Consider the following 16058-nt stretch of genomic DNA (forward strand, 5'->3'; position numbering starts at 1 on the left):
AAAAATAGTTAATAGTTAGATTGACATTAAACTTTTGCAACGGTCGAAAATATTCTTTCTCCTATTATGTACAATGTTTATTATTACTTGTCAACGACGAACGTCAGAAACATAAATTTCTAAGCGAGATATTTGAAATAAAAATTTTAAGGCTATATATATATAGCGTACAGTAGCGATTTGCACGTGAACGCGTGATATTAATTTTTATTGCATGTCGTTCGACTTTTATTATAACTATGGAAATATATACTCATTAGCAGCACCTCCAGGGAATTCATCGTTAAATAGATAAGAGACGCGCAGCAGGCGTAATATGCTACAGGACGTATGACGACGTCCGTAGAAAAGAATAAATCTTATAAATCGCGTTAGTTCGTATTCTACAGACTCATAGAAAATATGAAAATACGCACCTTTTGATTCATGAATTACCTAAGGGAAAAGACACGTATCGAAAGCAGTATCGTTTTTCTTCCCTATCGTATTTGATTCGATTACATCGAACGAAGAAAACAAAGTTTCCTAACAATATCATTCGCAATGCCAAAGGTGAAACGTTATTTTTACAATATTCGCAGCGAGAGCTGCCACATTGTCCTCTCGAGGGCCACCATTACCCTTCTTGCGAATTTCATTAAATTCATTCTATAGCGAATATACTGTGCGTGATTATGCTCCTTACTTACCCAATACCAATAATTGCCTCTCGAAAATAATCATTTAGCAATGCTTTCGTTTGCAGGATTCTTCATGGAGAAGAAATAAAAGAAGAAGAAGAAGAAGAGGAAGAAGGAAAAGGTCTGTGACAGAGGTTGGCTCGATTTGAAAGCACACCCGGTGAATGGTCTGGAAGGGAACACGATCGTCTCGGAATCATTCCGAGTAAGAAGAAACTGTCGCACGTGATTTGACGCACTTAAAATACTTTGTACAGCGTATTATTGCACATTGTCTTTCGCGGAGCGTACACAGCCGCGTCCCACTAGCGACACAAAAGTCACGAATCGTCAACCTCTCTCGACCGAGGGACTCGTGGCGACTGGATTCGTTTGTTTTTGTTGAATTTGTTCCGGATGAGCTGGTCTCGTTGTGCACCGTACGCGCAGCAACCCGTAAGGCAGCCAGCCGTTGGTCGAGTGCACCGCTCTATTGTTCTTTCTGCTGTCGGCCGCCTCGCGTTGCGCTTGCAATCGATGCAACATCGCGCCGGCGACAAGCGCGGAAATGACTGCAGAAAGCGCCACGACGATAAACAGCGCGCTGAAACCGGGCATGGGCAGGCAGATACCATAAACTACTTCCTCGCGTATTCTACCTTGAAAGACCGTTACTGCTTCTGCGTGAGTGTCCGGGCTAAAGGCTAGATCAGCTTCCGAGATCACCTCGTACAAACCGCTCACACCGACGTCCGCGCTACGGATTTTCCTATCCGACACCACGACCGATCTCTTTCGTCTGCCATTCGGAGACGAGAGAGGTGTCACTGGTATCGCGCCGCTCTCTCCCTCGAGATTCCGGGGACCGTGTGGGAATTGGTCTTGCTCGCTCTCGTATCGCGTCACCCGCGGTGGATCCTGAAGACAAGCGTACAAATTTTAGTACCAGCTCCGCTACAAATTCCCATTCTTTCTATATCTTTCCGTCTAGCAAAAGGAATCGCTCGAATTTCTCCAATAATTACTATTATACCATGCTACTGGACTCAAAAACAGCGTCATGTTTTTGTATCTTTGAGTTCATTAACGAATCACCAACGATCGATTCCTTTTTTTTTTCTTTAGTTTTATTTTAAAGTACGGAAAAGATAAGGTTACACGTGAAAACCGAGTCGGTTTTGTCGAAATTTAGAAGTAAAAAATAATAAAATAAGTAACGAAAAGTATTTACTACGAATAGATTCAAAGACAGTGTCCTAACTTTGTACCTTTGAGTTCACTAACGAGCGAATGAACTACGATTGATTTCTTTTTTTCTTTAGTTTTATTTTAAAGCATGGAAAAGATAAGATTACGCGTGAAAACCGAGTGTGTTTCGTCGAGAATAACAAGTAAGAAATAAATAATAAGATAAATAGCGAAAAGTATATACTATGGACTCAAAGACAGCATTGTACCTTTGAGTCCAATAACGAGCGAATCACCACCGAGTGTATCTCGTATAGATCACGAGGCACACGATGGCTTTATAGATTATCGATCGATTCCTATTTTTTTAGTTTTATTTCAGAGCACGAAAAAGATAAGATTACGTAAATAAATAATAAGATAGGTAATGAAAAGTATTTACTACGAATGGCCTGGAAAGATCAGCGTCGTCCAAATGAACTTCCTCGTTAGGTGTCTCGACTACTGGCGCCGGTAGCCGGTTACTTGTCTGCGCTTGTGCTTTAGGCACGGACTTTTCGACCCCCAAGAAGTGACCCCCTATCGAGGTCATCTCGTCACCATCTTGAATGATGTCGTCGTAAAGGGAACCATCGGCCTGCTCGGCTCCACCTCCGATGTTTTCGTTATTCTTGTCGGCACTGTTGTCGTCATCGTTGTGAACGGTGGGCGGCGCTGTGGTCTGCGGGTACTGCGGTCGTATCTGATCCTTGCGTTCTTGAATGTAGTGGCCGACCGATCCGCTGAGCTGACAGTGATCCAAACATCCGTGACGACAGATCTCAACCTTGACATTGATCAAAACAACATATCGCTTTGATGTCCCTCTCAGTCATCCTTTCTTTCTCTTCTAAATACAAATTTGCATAACGAACAGTCGAGTCATTTAACGTTCATTTACCGAGTAAATTCGCTAAGCCGCACTTTTAGATGTTTGATCCTAAATATTTGCTCTTTACTTTCGCGAACACCTCTCCGAGCTAACAGAACGCGTACCAGAGTACCCCTTTGACCGCGTGCAATAACATTTCCAGTCGCTGCTAATCTCCTATTCGATTGCAGCTCGTTTTATCCGCTGTATATTACCCAACATGGTTTACCTTGCACTTGATGTGCACGCTCAACGCGTCCGGGAACTTGAACGCGTGGAAGAAGGCGTAAGTGATGACCGTTGCCCGATCGTCCGAGCCCCGCGCTTTCAAGAATCGACTGATCATCTTCGGCCTGAGTACGCATCCGAACTCGTCGCTCAGCTGTATCGTGTGTCCACCACCGTCAGAGGCCACGCACGACTTCACGCGCATGTCGAATTCCCCTGTGTATAATTAATTAGCAAATTGATATTAACGAATATCCAAGTATTCCTCGGCTATGCCGAATTATTGGCGAAAACGAAACGTTCGCGAAGTTGCGCGATTCGCGTTCGCTCGTTACCTCGATAATCGTTTATGGCGACGACCAGGGTGAGGGTAGAGCCGAGTGGTACTATTCCAGAAACCGGAGGTGCCCATGGTCCCTTGCCGTGTTGAATTTCCATCCAACAATCCACGTTGTCGCCTGCAATACCGATAAAATAGCATACTTGTATTTGTCCTTCGGTCTCACTGGCCGGAGAGCCAGTCCGTTGGCCACTCTCTCTAGGCACAAGGTGCCAGGTGCGATTTATACGTGTCGCATAAAGTGAAGTTAAGCGGCGCGGCTGCGGTTCTACCTGTGGTCAACCGCTGCTACACGAGTTATCGTGCACGCTCCCACCATTTACCTCGTATTAAACTCTTTGCACGGCAGGATCCTCGTTCCTCCTATCAGCTACGTGTCCGTAGACCCGCGTGCGTGGTTCCAATCTCGCCTCAACTCCGACTCGATTCAACTTTCCGGCGGCCGATCGAATCTTAAACGCTCCCGAAATTAGCATACCGGTTGTGTATCGAGATATCGAGATCGGGCTGATAAGATTTATTACGCCGGTGTTTGGACGAATGCCGAGAAATTTGGAGATCGTTAAGAGCCGCTGATATGGTAAATACGGATACGCGTGTGTGTTCGTGTGTGTATGTGTGTGTATGTTCGTGCGTAAGATAAAAAGCTATACCTCTGAAGTCTAACTGTATTACGTCAAGATCTGCGATGACCATCGGCGGTTTCGAAGCGGTCTTTTCGTAATCGTTGAACCATTCGCATCGCAGTCGTTTGGCCTCGTCCCAGACCTCGAGTAAATCTTTGTCGTACTGAACGACAACGGTATTCTCGTAGAACTGTCCATGCATATCTGGTTTGGTACCGCATCTGCGATCAGACGAACAACATCCAGGCTGAATATTAATTTACCAATACGTTATAATACGTTAACTGTCGAAATATTTTAAGCTTAACGCTTCAATTTTTCATACTTTCACGCTAAACGTAATGTTTAAAGACGGCTATCATTTTTATTTTCTCCCACTGAGCAACGGGATTCTCCTAGGACTGTTCGTGCATAGACGCGCCGAGTTTAGACTCGCTGATAATTTACCGATGCGTTAATTGCAGTAATATTTTAGTACTTCATCTCGTACTTCGATTTTCCACGTTCCTATGCCAAAAATCATATTTATAGGTAGTTAGGACTTCTACTTTGTCGTACCGAACGATGATACCCTCGTAAAACTGTTCATGCATGGATAGACCAAATCCAAACTGAATACTAATTTACGGATGCATTAATCGTGGTAATATTTTAAACTTGACAATTCAATTTTTCCTATCTACATACAAGACGCGAAATTTATTAACAGCCGTGATTTTTACTTTGTTCTTCCGTACAACGGTATTCTCGTAGAATTATTCATGCATATCTGACTTGGTACCGTATTTACGATTAGACCAGTGTTTCCCAACGTGAATATCTTTTGAATATCGTTAGTTTTGTTGCTTATATGTCTAGAAAAAATTAAAAGTGGTCCAAAAAGTAAGAACAGTTGTTTGAAATGTTTGCATATTTCTTTATATTCAATGGTCGCGTTCAACGAGAAACTGTTGCGCGTTAACGTGTCATTAAAATTATTTGGTCATGTAATCGATAATGTAAAATTTATATCGAAATTAAAAGCAGTTTGACAAACTTCTATCTTTTCGTTCAAAATATTTATTTACGTTATACTTCCCCGGAGGTATTAATTACAATTAATTTATGTTAAGAAAGAAACATCTAAATGTTTGACATGTTCAGATAATATGTGATTTGAAAATCGTTAGGAAACAGTAGATCAGGCGAATAAACTCTAGACTAAACGCCAATTTACTAATATAATAACCATCAAAACGTTTAGCTTCAACGTTTCAATTTTTCGTTGTCATAAATACAACATCTAACCATAGATGTAATTTTTACTTTATGGAACTGAATGATAACCGTTTCCATACGCCCACGTATCTAGTTAGCACTGCATCTGCGATCAGATATACAAAGGCTGAATAGCAATGTCTACTAATACATTAGCTATTGAAACATTTGCACGTTGCGTTTTAATTTTTCGTGGTACCGAGTACAATATTAATCGATAGCTATGATCTTCATTTTGTACTTCACACAACCTATAATTTTAATTTTTACTTTATTGTACCGAACAACGACCATTGTTTCGTAAAACTACGCATGCACATATGACTTGGTATCATCAAACGAACAAAATCCAAACTGAATATCGTTTTAGCAATGCATTAACTAAATATTTCTGGCAAATATAATATGTATTCGTAGATATCATCTATTTTCCGTTTATTGGATTGAACGACAACGATATTTTCGTAGTACCTTTATATTATTACAGAATTTCCCAATATTGCATTATTTAAATTTAACAACATCGATTCTTTACATCCTCGTGTCAAATATAATATTTATCTATATCTATGATTTCTATTTTATCTTACAAACGATACCTATTCCTATAGGACTATCATATTACCATAGAATTTACCGATATTAGATATAATATTCATATAATACTCGAGAAATATAATATTTTCATAATAATAATTCATAATAATTTCCTATATCACATAATTTACCGATATTATATTAACTAAATTTGACATTTCAATTTTTCACACCTTCGTGTCAAATATAATATTTATATATATATTTTTACTTTACTTTACGATAGTGATATTTTCAAACAACTATTGCATTACTGTAAAATTTACGGATATTAAATATTCATATAACATTCGAGAAATATAATTTTTTCTGTATCTTACCAAGCGACAACATCCTCATAAAACTGTCATATTACCATAAAATTTACCGATATTATATCAACTAAATTTGAAAATTCCAATGCTTCGCATTTTCGCGTCAAGTCCAACATTTCCCCATAACTATAACTTTTATTTTATCTTACTCAGCGTCAATAATATTCTCACATTACTTAAATTTAACAACCTACATACCACCATGTCAAATATACCACCAATCTGTAGGTACAATTTCTCTAAAACATTAAAAATTCTCATGTTAAATAAGGAATCTCCATCGGAGCGAATTAATTACCGGTCGAAAAACTGTCAGTTACCCGTGATCGTTCATCCAATTATCGTTTATCGTAGCTACGAGCCGGTTCGCGCGCGGCGCTACGTAAGTTCCACTCGAAGTCGTAAGTTAACAATTCTCCGTGGAGGTAAACCGTGCCGCTATAATCGATCTCGGGAATTAACGTTTCTACACGTCTTAAATCCTGTAATCGAGGCGCGAGCGCGGAGAGAACTTGGCGGTAAAGACGAGTGCGCGGTTAGACACGGTTCGATGGAGAAACGAAAAATGTACGGGCCTTACCTCGCGTAGGCTATCCGAAAGGAGAAGAAAGTCTGGCCGGTGGACGGTGGAACGTAGACGCATCGCGGATCGGCGTGTTGGCCCTTGGACGAGACGATGCCCTCAAAGGGTTGGGAGAACGAGAGATGCACGTCCATGTGATCCTTTCCGCACATCACTTCAAGGGACTGTATGGCTGGCATTCCCTCTGGTCTTTCCAGCGGCCAAATGTCGCTGCTGCTACCAACGCTCTTCAAGCCAACCACCTGTGCATTCAACGAATACGTTTTTATACCTTGAACTCCACGACCTCTTTTCCTTTCTCACTGCAATACGCTCTGCGACTACCGTGAATGCCTTCTATGAATATCGTTCGGCTGAACACCTCGAAAGTTCCTCGAGCACGCTGCCGTTGGGGCTCGCAGGGCCATTGTATCGAAATTTATTGCAAATGTACCGACCCTCTGCGGTTTAGATCTGTATCTGACGGAAGTACCCTTCAGTTGAATATCGTTAATCCGGCAGATGCGAAATTATAAAGGGTAGTTCCGCGGTGTTGGTTATATGTATTTACGCGTTGCAAAGGCACCGATCATTCGAATCTGTGGAGTTGTAGGTAAGTAGTTTGATATTATTAATATAAACGGGTGATAATCGATAACTTTCTAGTATACAGAATAAAGTAATAATAGATCAACGAGCCTCGTTATAAAGACATCTTATTGTGATATCATATTATTATAGCGTTATGGTAGAGTTATTATAGCATTATACCAGTTATTATTACAGTACCATTATAATATTATTACAGTGTTATCGTAGCCTAACGATAGCATTACTATGTATTGTTACAGAGTTATAATTACTAACAGTTCGTGGTAGTAGGACTTGTTAAATTCGTTTCTTGAAAATTCACCAAAAGAGAGGAAATGATGTTTTATCGATTAATTTGTTGAAAATTATTTTAAATGTGCATATAAATTCACTTATTAAGCTTCCTGTAAAAGCGTTAATTTGGAGTTAGATTTATTAACTCAACCACGTGTATCTGTGTTATATACTCTTATTCCTTCATCTTAAATTGGATATAATAAACATTTAATTACTTAAATACCCGTACAGTCCAACTTAATGACCGCTCATAATTATTTTCACGTTCCGGGTATTAATATCCTTTATGGTAAGACGAGGAATTTACAACAGTTATATTTTCTATAAACTATCGATAAGTCTTACGAAACGTTTATACTGTGTGATCTGAAAAAAACAATTAGCTAAACGGTAAATTACACGAAATAAAATTTTTAACGACGAGGTACCTTGCTTAAGAAATTTGATTGAATAATAGAACGGTAAGAGTTGCGGTATAGTTACCTAGATGCATAACCGTTATGAAACTTTTACAATGTCAGTGATGCTCCGAGACTAGATAAAGCGATATTGTAAACGTTACTTATTCGGTAAAATTTTGCAAATGTTGTTACGAATGAGAAAAATTCGAATTAAAAATTTCTATACGATTCTCGTCAAAATATTATTAAAAATTATTAATATTTATCGAGAAACCGTGGAATGCGATATCGTGAAAATATTAACGCAAATTAATTATACACTAAACTAAATATCTGTTATTCTACGTGTATCGTATTAATAAGAAGAGCTCCTCTCTGTAGAATATCTTGTCGAGGCGCTATACATCCTTGCACGTATTAAGATCGCAATCAAAGTCGAATAAAAGTGGAAATAAAAGATTGAATAACCGAGTGGTATAAAAACGATGGAAGATTCAAAGTTCGCGATACGCCATTACTTAATTAAGGCTAACGATATCTGCGCGAGACTCAATTACGGTAAAATATCCGAGACATCTGAAGTGGCGCGAAACGGATATTTAGCCGCGGGTACATCAACGATCTATCCTTCGTTCCGCGTACCGTTCTATGCATGGTGGTACCCTGTCGCGAACCGTGAAGTTATGATGGTTTATACACCTACTACAAGCCGTCGCTACCATGTAGGTCAACCGGGGATGAACAGCGGGAAGAACGAATACAAGCTGTGCAACGTGTACTTTATGACCGACCGAAAAAGTTTACCGTCTTTGAGATCTCTGTTACCGACGGAGCGAACAGTGAACAAGATGTAAATCTTTCGTCGCGTACAATATCGCAAATCGCGAGACCTTTCCGCGGCTACATTTCCTGGACAAGTGCCTCTATAACGAGACTTATCCCCTCGTATCTATAATTTCCCATTTCTCGTATCTTTATTTTCACTCGCCGGCCATAATTATACCATTACGTTTATCGTAAATTACTACCGGCGCGTCTAACCTCGACATTCTTTCCCGATCGTAAATTCCATGGAACGAGTGAACGATAAGTAAATAGACGTTCCGTGCATAGAAGCAATCGCGTGGCTCATCTATCCTTACTTATTCGAATATTAAGTACGGTGAAACACGGTGATGTTCTCATTACGGCGATCTAAGACTTTTCACATGCAACAACACCGTGTCGCGATTCGTGGCGGCGGGATATCGTAGAATACAGGTAGGTAAAATCGCAGGCGTATAGGCCGTGGGAGATTAGGCGTGTATGTGCGGCGGATTTCTAGAAATCACGTTCAGCCTGCATTCTTCGCGTACGGCTTTGGGCGTATTACTTCGAACGCGTGGCAGACGCGGCGTTGCTCGGGCCACAGAGTCCGGAGAAAATCTCAGCGACACGTACGCGTAAGTGAGCATCTTTGAAGGAAGGTGTTCCCCGCGTATATACCGTGCTCGCGCAATGCTGTAACGGGAGAGGCGTCTTTACCGCTGCATTAACGGTCGCCGTTTTTCGTGCAAGTGAAAACAAGTTCTGCGCTCTTACAATCGCACTGTTAAATGACAACGTTTCATTAGAAATGATTACGCACCTGGTATACGCGGGCTACGCGCTTGTGTGCGCTGCGTGCTCTCGTGAACGAACGAGCGAGCGAGCCTCGTTTTTCTCTCTGCGTCATTTTGCTTCGATGCCTCGGTTCGTGCTCGATTCTCCATTCAGAATCGATAGTTTCACCAAGCAGTCTTTCAGATATCTTTCGGGAATGTCGTTGAGAACCGCGTAATGAATGACAATGGACGACAATGAATGGCATGGGGAATGAATTGCCTGGATAGGTTAGACGTCGCTCGGTACAGGTTAGCTTTCGAACGTGCATACGCTGTTATCGGTGTTCGATTGTAAGGCTCCACGGGAGAAAACGTATGCAATTTTGTGCTGGTATACGGGTATGTATATAGAGTGATTCATTCAGAGTCGCTAATGAAAGTGGTAGTGGAATAATTTCGTCGAGTAGTTTAAACGCGAGATTGTTTACAGCGATGAAAATTGTTGACATATTTTAAATTAAGCTCGACGAATATTTTTATTAAGTACGACATTTTTTTGAATATTTTAAACTAAGTTCTATGAAAATTTATAAATTATAGAATATAATTATTTATACAACTAACTAATAATATTATGGTATAGCGTATTAACATTTGTACAATTAACTGACAGTAGTAATATTATAGTCAACTCTAAATGTGTATATTTATTTTTGTTATAAATTTTTAAGACGAATTGTTCCTGAATTTGTTGTTGATTTTGTTTTAATATAAAAATTGAAACCAAGTTAACTAATAATACTATGAAATTTAGTATTAACATTTATATAGTCAATTGATAATACCGATATTATAGTTGCTTCAAAATCTAACTATATTTATATTTAGAATAAATTTGTAATATAAACTATCAATTCTTAAGAACCTGTCATTATTAAAAATAATTATACAATGACTATTAATTGCTGTATTTGTTTTAATTTAAAAATTCAAAATGATATATGATACTATATTTTGGAAGGACTAAAATTTATTTATGCTTTTCAATTAGAATATTCATCCTGATTCTCGTTACTATGGTTTTTAGAGTACATTTATTATTCGTAAGAAATTATAATGATGGATTAGCTTGCAGCACCGAATAGATATTCATCTACAAGGGAACACATGTTTAGAAACCGGATTTCTTTATGTTGATGACCTTACTAATAAACAGATTAGTACTTTTCGTTATTTTATTATGCTGAAGCCATTATCGAGGAACATATTTTCTATTTTTTAATTAAAGTCGATAATTCGTGATAAATATTCCGTATTACGTTGTATTCGTCTGTGAGAATTAGAGCGAAGAAAATTTAAAGATCGTATTTTTTAAAACTACAAATAGAAAAATACTTTTGGAACGTGAACATTTGACTATTACAAGGAATAATATTTTTCCGATAACCTTTGTTATATCCTAGCTATATTTTTAACTCTAAAATTACTAATATAACGTAAATATATTTTAGATTATAAAATTAATGATATAAATGTTGTAAATATAAGGATTAATAATACAAATATTGTAAATATATCAATTACAAAATCAATAACGCAAATATTGCTAATATATTTGTAATTGTAAAATTTTCAATATAAATATTGCAAATATATTTAAAATTATAAAATTCTCGGTATAAATGTTAAAGACGTAAGGATTATAAAATATAAATATTTTAAGTATATTTAGAATTGCAAAATTAATAATAGAAATATTGGAAATATATCAATTAAAATCAATAATGCAAATATCGCTAATAGTGAAACTAATAACATAAATATAGCGAAAACATTTATAATTAAAAAAGGAATATTACTAATATGTTTCAAACAAATAAACAAAAATTTGAAATTAATATTCTTAATATCATAATTAAATATAGAGAATTGAAAAATGAATAGAACGAACATAATTATACTACCTATACTAATTATTACGCAACCTCGTAAATCCATCAATATAACCTTCCATTGCGTCCAACATCATCGTAAAATAAGTATCAATTACAAACTATTTGTAATTCGGTAAACTTTTCCAAAGAACGAAGTTCTTCGTATCAGGAATAACAAAATGAAAGCGGTGGAAATAAGAGGATAAAAAGTTACACGAGGTCTATATTCTTTACTCGGTCATCCATCAAGGAGAAACAATGCGTTCATGCTTCCGAACGTGAAATGTATGGCAAACAGTATTTATATTATGCGCTATAGGCGGAAGCAATTCGCGGGATATAGGCTTTACGATTCCACGGCAGTTCGTTATAACAGCGAATGTATCGGTATTCCGAGTTACTCGAACGTGAGGCACGCCGGTAGGTGAGTTTCCCATCGCGGCTCTTCTGGCGTTCGAATACTAATGCCCGTCTCTGTGTACCCGATTGTACTCCTCGTGACACGCGGAAATAGCTTCCTCTGTATTCGTTTATGTGCTCCCTCTCTGCCCGAGACGAGCAACTATTTCTTCGCGTCACGTTCTTTTGAGTAGGCACCAATAAAGACTTCGGTGGTCGCTTGTATTTGAAGTTCCTCTTTTAAAACTTGCGTACTGTCGCGCCGCGAACAAAGGCAAAAGACGAATGGTTATGCAGCTTTTTGCGGTACTTATTCTAACAGCAGTTAATCACCGATGGATAGATCGACAATATGTTCGAGGACTTGTTTAGAGGTTAACAGAAAAACCGATTTTGAAATTCCAATGTCATTTTATCCGAGATTGAATCCAGTTGAGATATGATTGGCAGGAAAAAGATTCTTTTTTTAGGAGCGCTGTTGGGAACGGTTTACCTTTATTTGCCTTTTGTTTTAATCTCGGCTAACGAATTCGACTTACGCCGTCTATTTATGGCATAAATATTTACAAAAAGGTGCTACTTGTTTCTGCAAGTTTGAATTAAATTTTTGTTAGAGAATATTTAGCGATTAAATTGGTTCGTTAAAACTTTAGTTCAATTTATTTTTGATTACTTACATTGTCTTTCATATCTTTATCGCGTTATTTATAGTGGAGTAACGTGTTTCTTTATTTTTTTCGTTTTTTTGAGTGTAATTAATTGGAGACTACAAATTAGACAGAGAGAAGTAATTAGAATTGAAAAGTAATTAGAAAGAATATAATTAGAAGCAAAGAATGGATAAAACGGTAAAAATTTAGAGTAATGTTTTTCGTACTTTTGTAGTTGCAGTAGGAAAAGGTTATTAGAGAAATGATATGAAAATATTGTAATAAAATTATTGATCGATTAAAGTTTCTTATGCAATGAAAAATAAAATGTTTGTCTATTTAGCAAATAAGGAAATGCGTCTATTTTATGTGGAATTGTTTATATAGTAATAAGATCAATGAACTTGTAAAACTTTGTTTTACGTATGTTAAATAACAAAAGATATTTATCTATTTATAACTCATAATTAAAGAAAAATTCATTCTCTATAATACACATAGAATTTTTCCAGTTTCTTTCAAAAAATTTTGAAATATTTTAATTTTTTATTTTACTATCATTTATCTAATTTCTGTGACTGTTTGTATTTGTTTTATTAGAAAAAAGCAATTCCTCGGTTTTTGGCAGTTTATTGAAGTCAGTATAACCTAAGTGACACTTGTTGATATTCGATTACATTTTTCTCAAATTATTTCACTTTATCATATAAATAAATAATTCTGAAGTATATTTAATACTGATATACACTTAATGAAATAAATTCTTATAAAATTTATTAAATTTAACCTTCTAGTACCAAATTTTTATTTAAAATATTCTCATAATATTCGAATCAGATAATACTCATGTCAACAAATGACTATACTGGATTGTTAGGATAATAATTAACATAAACTTTAGAATTTAGTTAAATAGAAAAGTGTGAGTGTGAGTGACTCGAAACAATAATTCCTAAAATAACATCTACTTTTTCATAGCGAATCATCTCATACTCTCAATTTCTCTATTACCTATACACCTACTGACAAAAATTAAGAAACAAATTAAATATTTGCAAATTTTCCTATAATATACCTTAAAATTAAAAATAGGACGGAGATAACAATTTGACGAATTATTGTTAAATAACACATAAGCAATGAATACTTCCTTTGCCAGTAATTTGATCAATTTACTCCGACTCGGCAATTTATTTTTGATTTCTCAAAGTAGCCTACTTCCAGCGCGTTCTATCTCGAACGCAAAGTTTTCCTTTCCCGCTCGGCAGGAAAGCCGAATAATTCAAGAAAATGATTGCAACACGGGCAGGCGGTAGTGTAGGATGAAGTGGAAGGAAATCATCGATGAGTACACGCGGCATTTCCCGGGATGAATATAGAAATCCGCTAGAACGAGCAACGTGGATACGGAAGCGCATAAATTTACAAGGAGCAAGCACGCGAGAGGACGACGCATTTCCTGCGCGAAACCGCAATAAGAGATTTCACTCTGCAGAGGCAATAACGTCGTGGGGGCAATAGGTTGTGCAGGGGTCCTGAATAACTTTCAGAGGAAGCAGGTGCAAGGGGAAAAGGAGGAAAAGAAGGTCGTAAGATACGGGTAACGGTACCTAGAGTAGGCACGAATATCCGCTTGCAAGATGTCGCGTCTGTTGCCGCGTCATCGCATTGTCATCCAACTGTGACGAATTTTTCATTAGGCGTCATTTCGTAACGATCATCGCGGACACGAAGGTGAACAGCTTTGCCGTTTCTCTCCTCAGCTTCATTCCTAATTTGCTAGCAGGCACCTTGGCTACCTTTAGGGTCCGGCTACCGTGCCCGTTAGCCTTTAATTAAGGGATCTATGAGTAACGCGGCGTCAGCAAACACGGTTTGCTGAAATTATAGCCCATTATCGGAATTGGTGACCGTGGTTCGGCCTGTTCTGCAGCTTAATTGGCTTACAAAAGGAATGGCTAGCAGATAAGAGACAACGTGCGAAGAGTCGTGTGAATCGTTTGGCGGTGTAATGGCTACAGGATTATGTACAAGTATTCCAACTATGCGTGAGCCAATGTAATTTAATAGTATCCGCAACACGTTTTTCATCTTCACACTCTGATAACTTACTCTCCTTGTCTAATGGCTCTATGCAAATTACGCGTATGTGTGTAAACTTTGGCTCGATACGAAGTAATCGGGCAAGATATTGCACGTTGTTTCATACCTCTTATCCATTTCTCTCCTCCATTGTATTCCAGATTTCTATCCAGCGTTTATTTCCCAGTCTTTAACGGTGCCGGCCAATCGAACCGAGCGAAATCACTCGTTTCGCGATTTTTATTCTCGTCATCACCGAAAATATTCAAACTACACGGTTAATCACGGAATATCGTGAAATCTTGTTCTAGGTCAAGCGTTGGTAATATTTTAGTTGTCCTAAAACGTTCCTCTTCCATGACCCCTTTTGTTAGCGTAACTTTCCCATTCAAACGAATCAGGATGCAAAATATTCGCCGGAGTGAAATATATAAATCGCGAGATATTACAACGAGACTTCTAAAATTGTCACGAAAGAAAAATACGCTGAAGTTTTCTCCAGACGCGTAGGCTTTACGTGTAAACGTATGCATTAGAGGCTGATCCTCGTTTTGCCTTCATTATTCACTCAAGCAGGTTTAATAATCGTTGGTACATTATGCGAGAAAGTAGCATACTTTCGGCCGTATGTTACACAGCTGCTTGGTTTCTTATTATTTGAGCCATTGGATAGCCTTTGAACCGGAAGTTCGAGCATCTTTACTCGTCCCGCTTGTAGATAACCATTTATCAGACTCGTAATCGCGATGTCTAAATAACGACTATACACAGACATATACAGACTGTGTATACAGGTTGACCGAATTATGTTATCCGCGTGGATTTATTCGCGCTGATATCGGCTTGCCAATCTTACGGGAAGATCCTCGTACGTGGATATGTATATATAGTAATCGGTGTATCTCTCACCATATAGATCAGCATACGTAGCAACCTGCACACCCCTGGCATCCTGGAGGTCCCAGCCTCTCACGATGAGACACGCTTTCCTGGAAAAAGACAGAACGTTTTGTCGTTAAGGTACAACTTAATCCGTCGTAATCGTATGCAAGCGAGCTGACTGGAAAAGGAACCTGCAGCCGGATCTATTTTAATTTATCCGACCACCATGGTCTAGCGAGCAAATTAACTGAACACCGTCCGTCAGGTCGCGGTTCGAATCCCAAGGAGGTCTCAGCGCAAAATTGATTTGCCGGGAGAAATCATGGTTATGGGGTTTCGAGCGTGCGCGTGCTCGATCCGTTCTGTAGAATCAGGATCCGCGACGTTTACGATCAATTTCAGATAAACGAGATTGATCGATTTCGTTACTGTCTCTTCCATAGACGACGCTTCGACGCTGACCTTTTCATGACTCGTTAAAATCGTTATAAAACATTCCGTCGGTGCGACGAATTTTAACATTAAGCCGTATTTCTTTCATTTCGCGTGTTTCTCTCG

The 16058-nt window shown here is 38.1% G+C and overlaps 1 protein-coding gene across 1 annotated transcript; it reads right to left on the reverse strand.

Annotated features, from left to right (window-relative positions):
• Window positions 1-1010: 1010 nt before the first annotated feature.
• Window positions 1011-15572, reverse strand: LOC143220549 (uncharacterized). Its single transcript, XM_076446169.1, has 7 exons — window positions 15528-15572; window positions 6700-6944; window positions 3979-4172; window positions 3321-3443; window positions 2987-3201; window positions 2290-2673; window positions 1011-1577 (listed from the first exon to the last, which is right to left on the reverse strand). Exons 1-7 carry the CDS (start codon window positions 15567-15569, stop codon window positions 1011-1013), a joined length of 1770 nt encoding a protein of 589 aa, XP_076302284.1. The 5' UTR covers window positions 15570-15572.
• Window positions 15573-16058: the final 486 nt, after the last annotated feature.

The sequence above is a fragment of the Lasioglossum baleicum genome, unplaced genomic scaffold (assembly GCF_051020765.1).
Source record: "Lasioglossum baleicum unplaced genomic scaffold, iyLasBale1 scaffold1181, whole genome shotgun sequence".
Taxonomy (NCBI): domain Eukaryota; kingdom Metazoa; phylum Arthropoda; class Insecta; order Hymenoptera; family Halictidae; genus Lasioglossum; species Lasioglossum baleicum.

Coding starts and splice junctions, on each gene's coding strand:
- LOC143220549 (XM_076446169.1), bottom strand. CDS start 15,569: ATGCCAGGGGTGTGCAGGTTGCTACGTATGCTGATCTATATG. Junction 4,173..6,699: donor TTTCGGATAGCCTACGCGAG/GTAAGGCCCGTA, acceptor GTCTGATCGCAG/ATGCGGTACCAAACCAGATA. Junction 2,674..2,986: donor GCGTGCACATCAAGTGCAAG/GTAAACCATGTT, acceptor ATCAATGTCAAG/GTTGAGATCTGTCGTCACGG.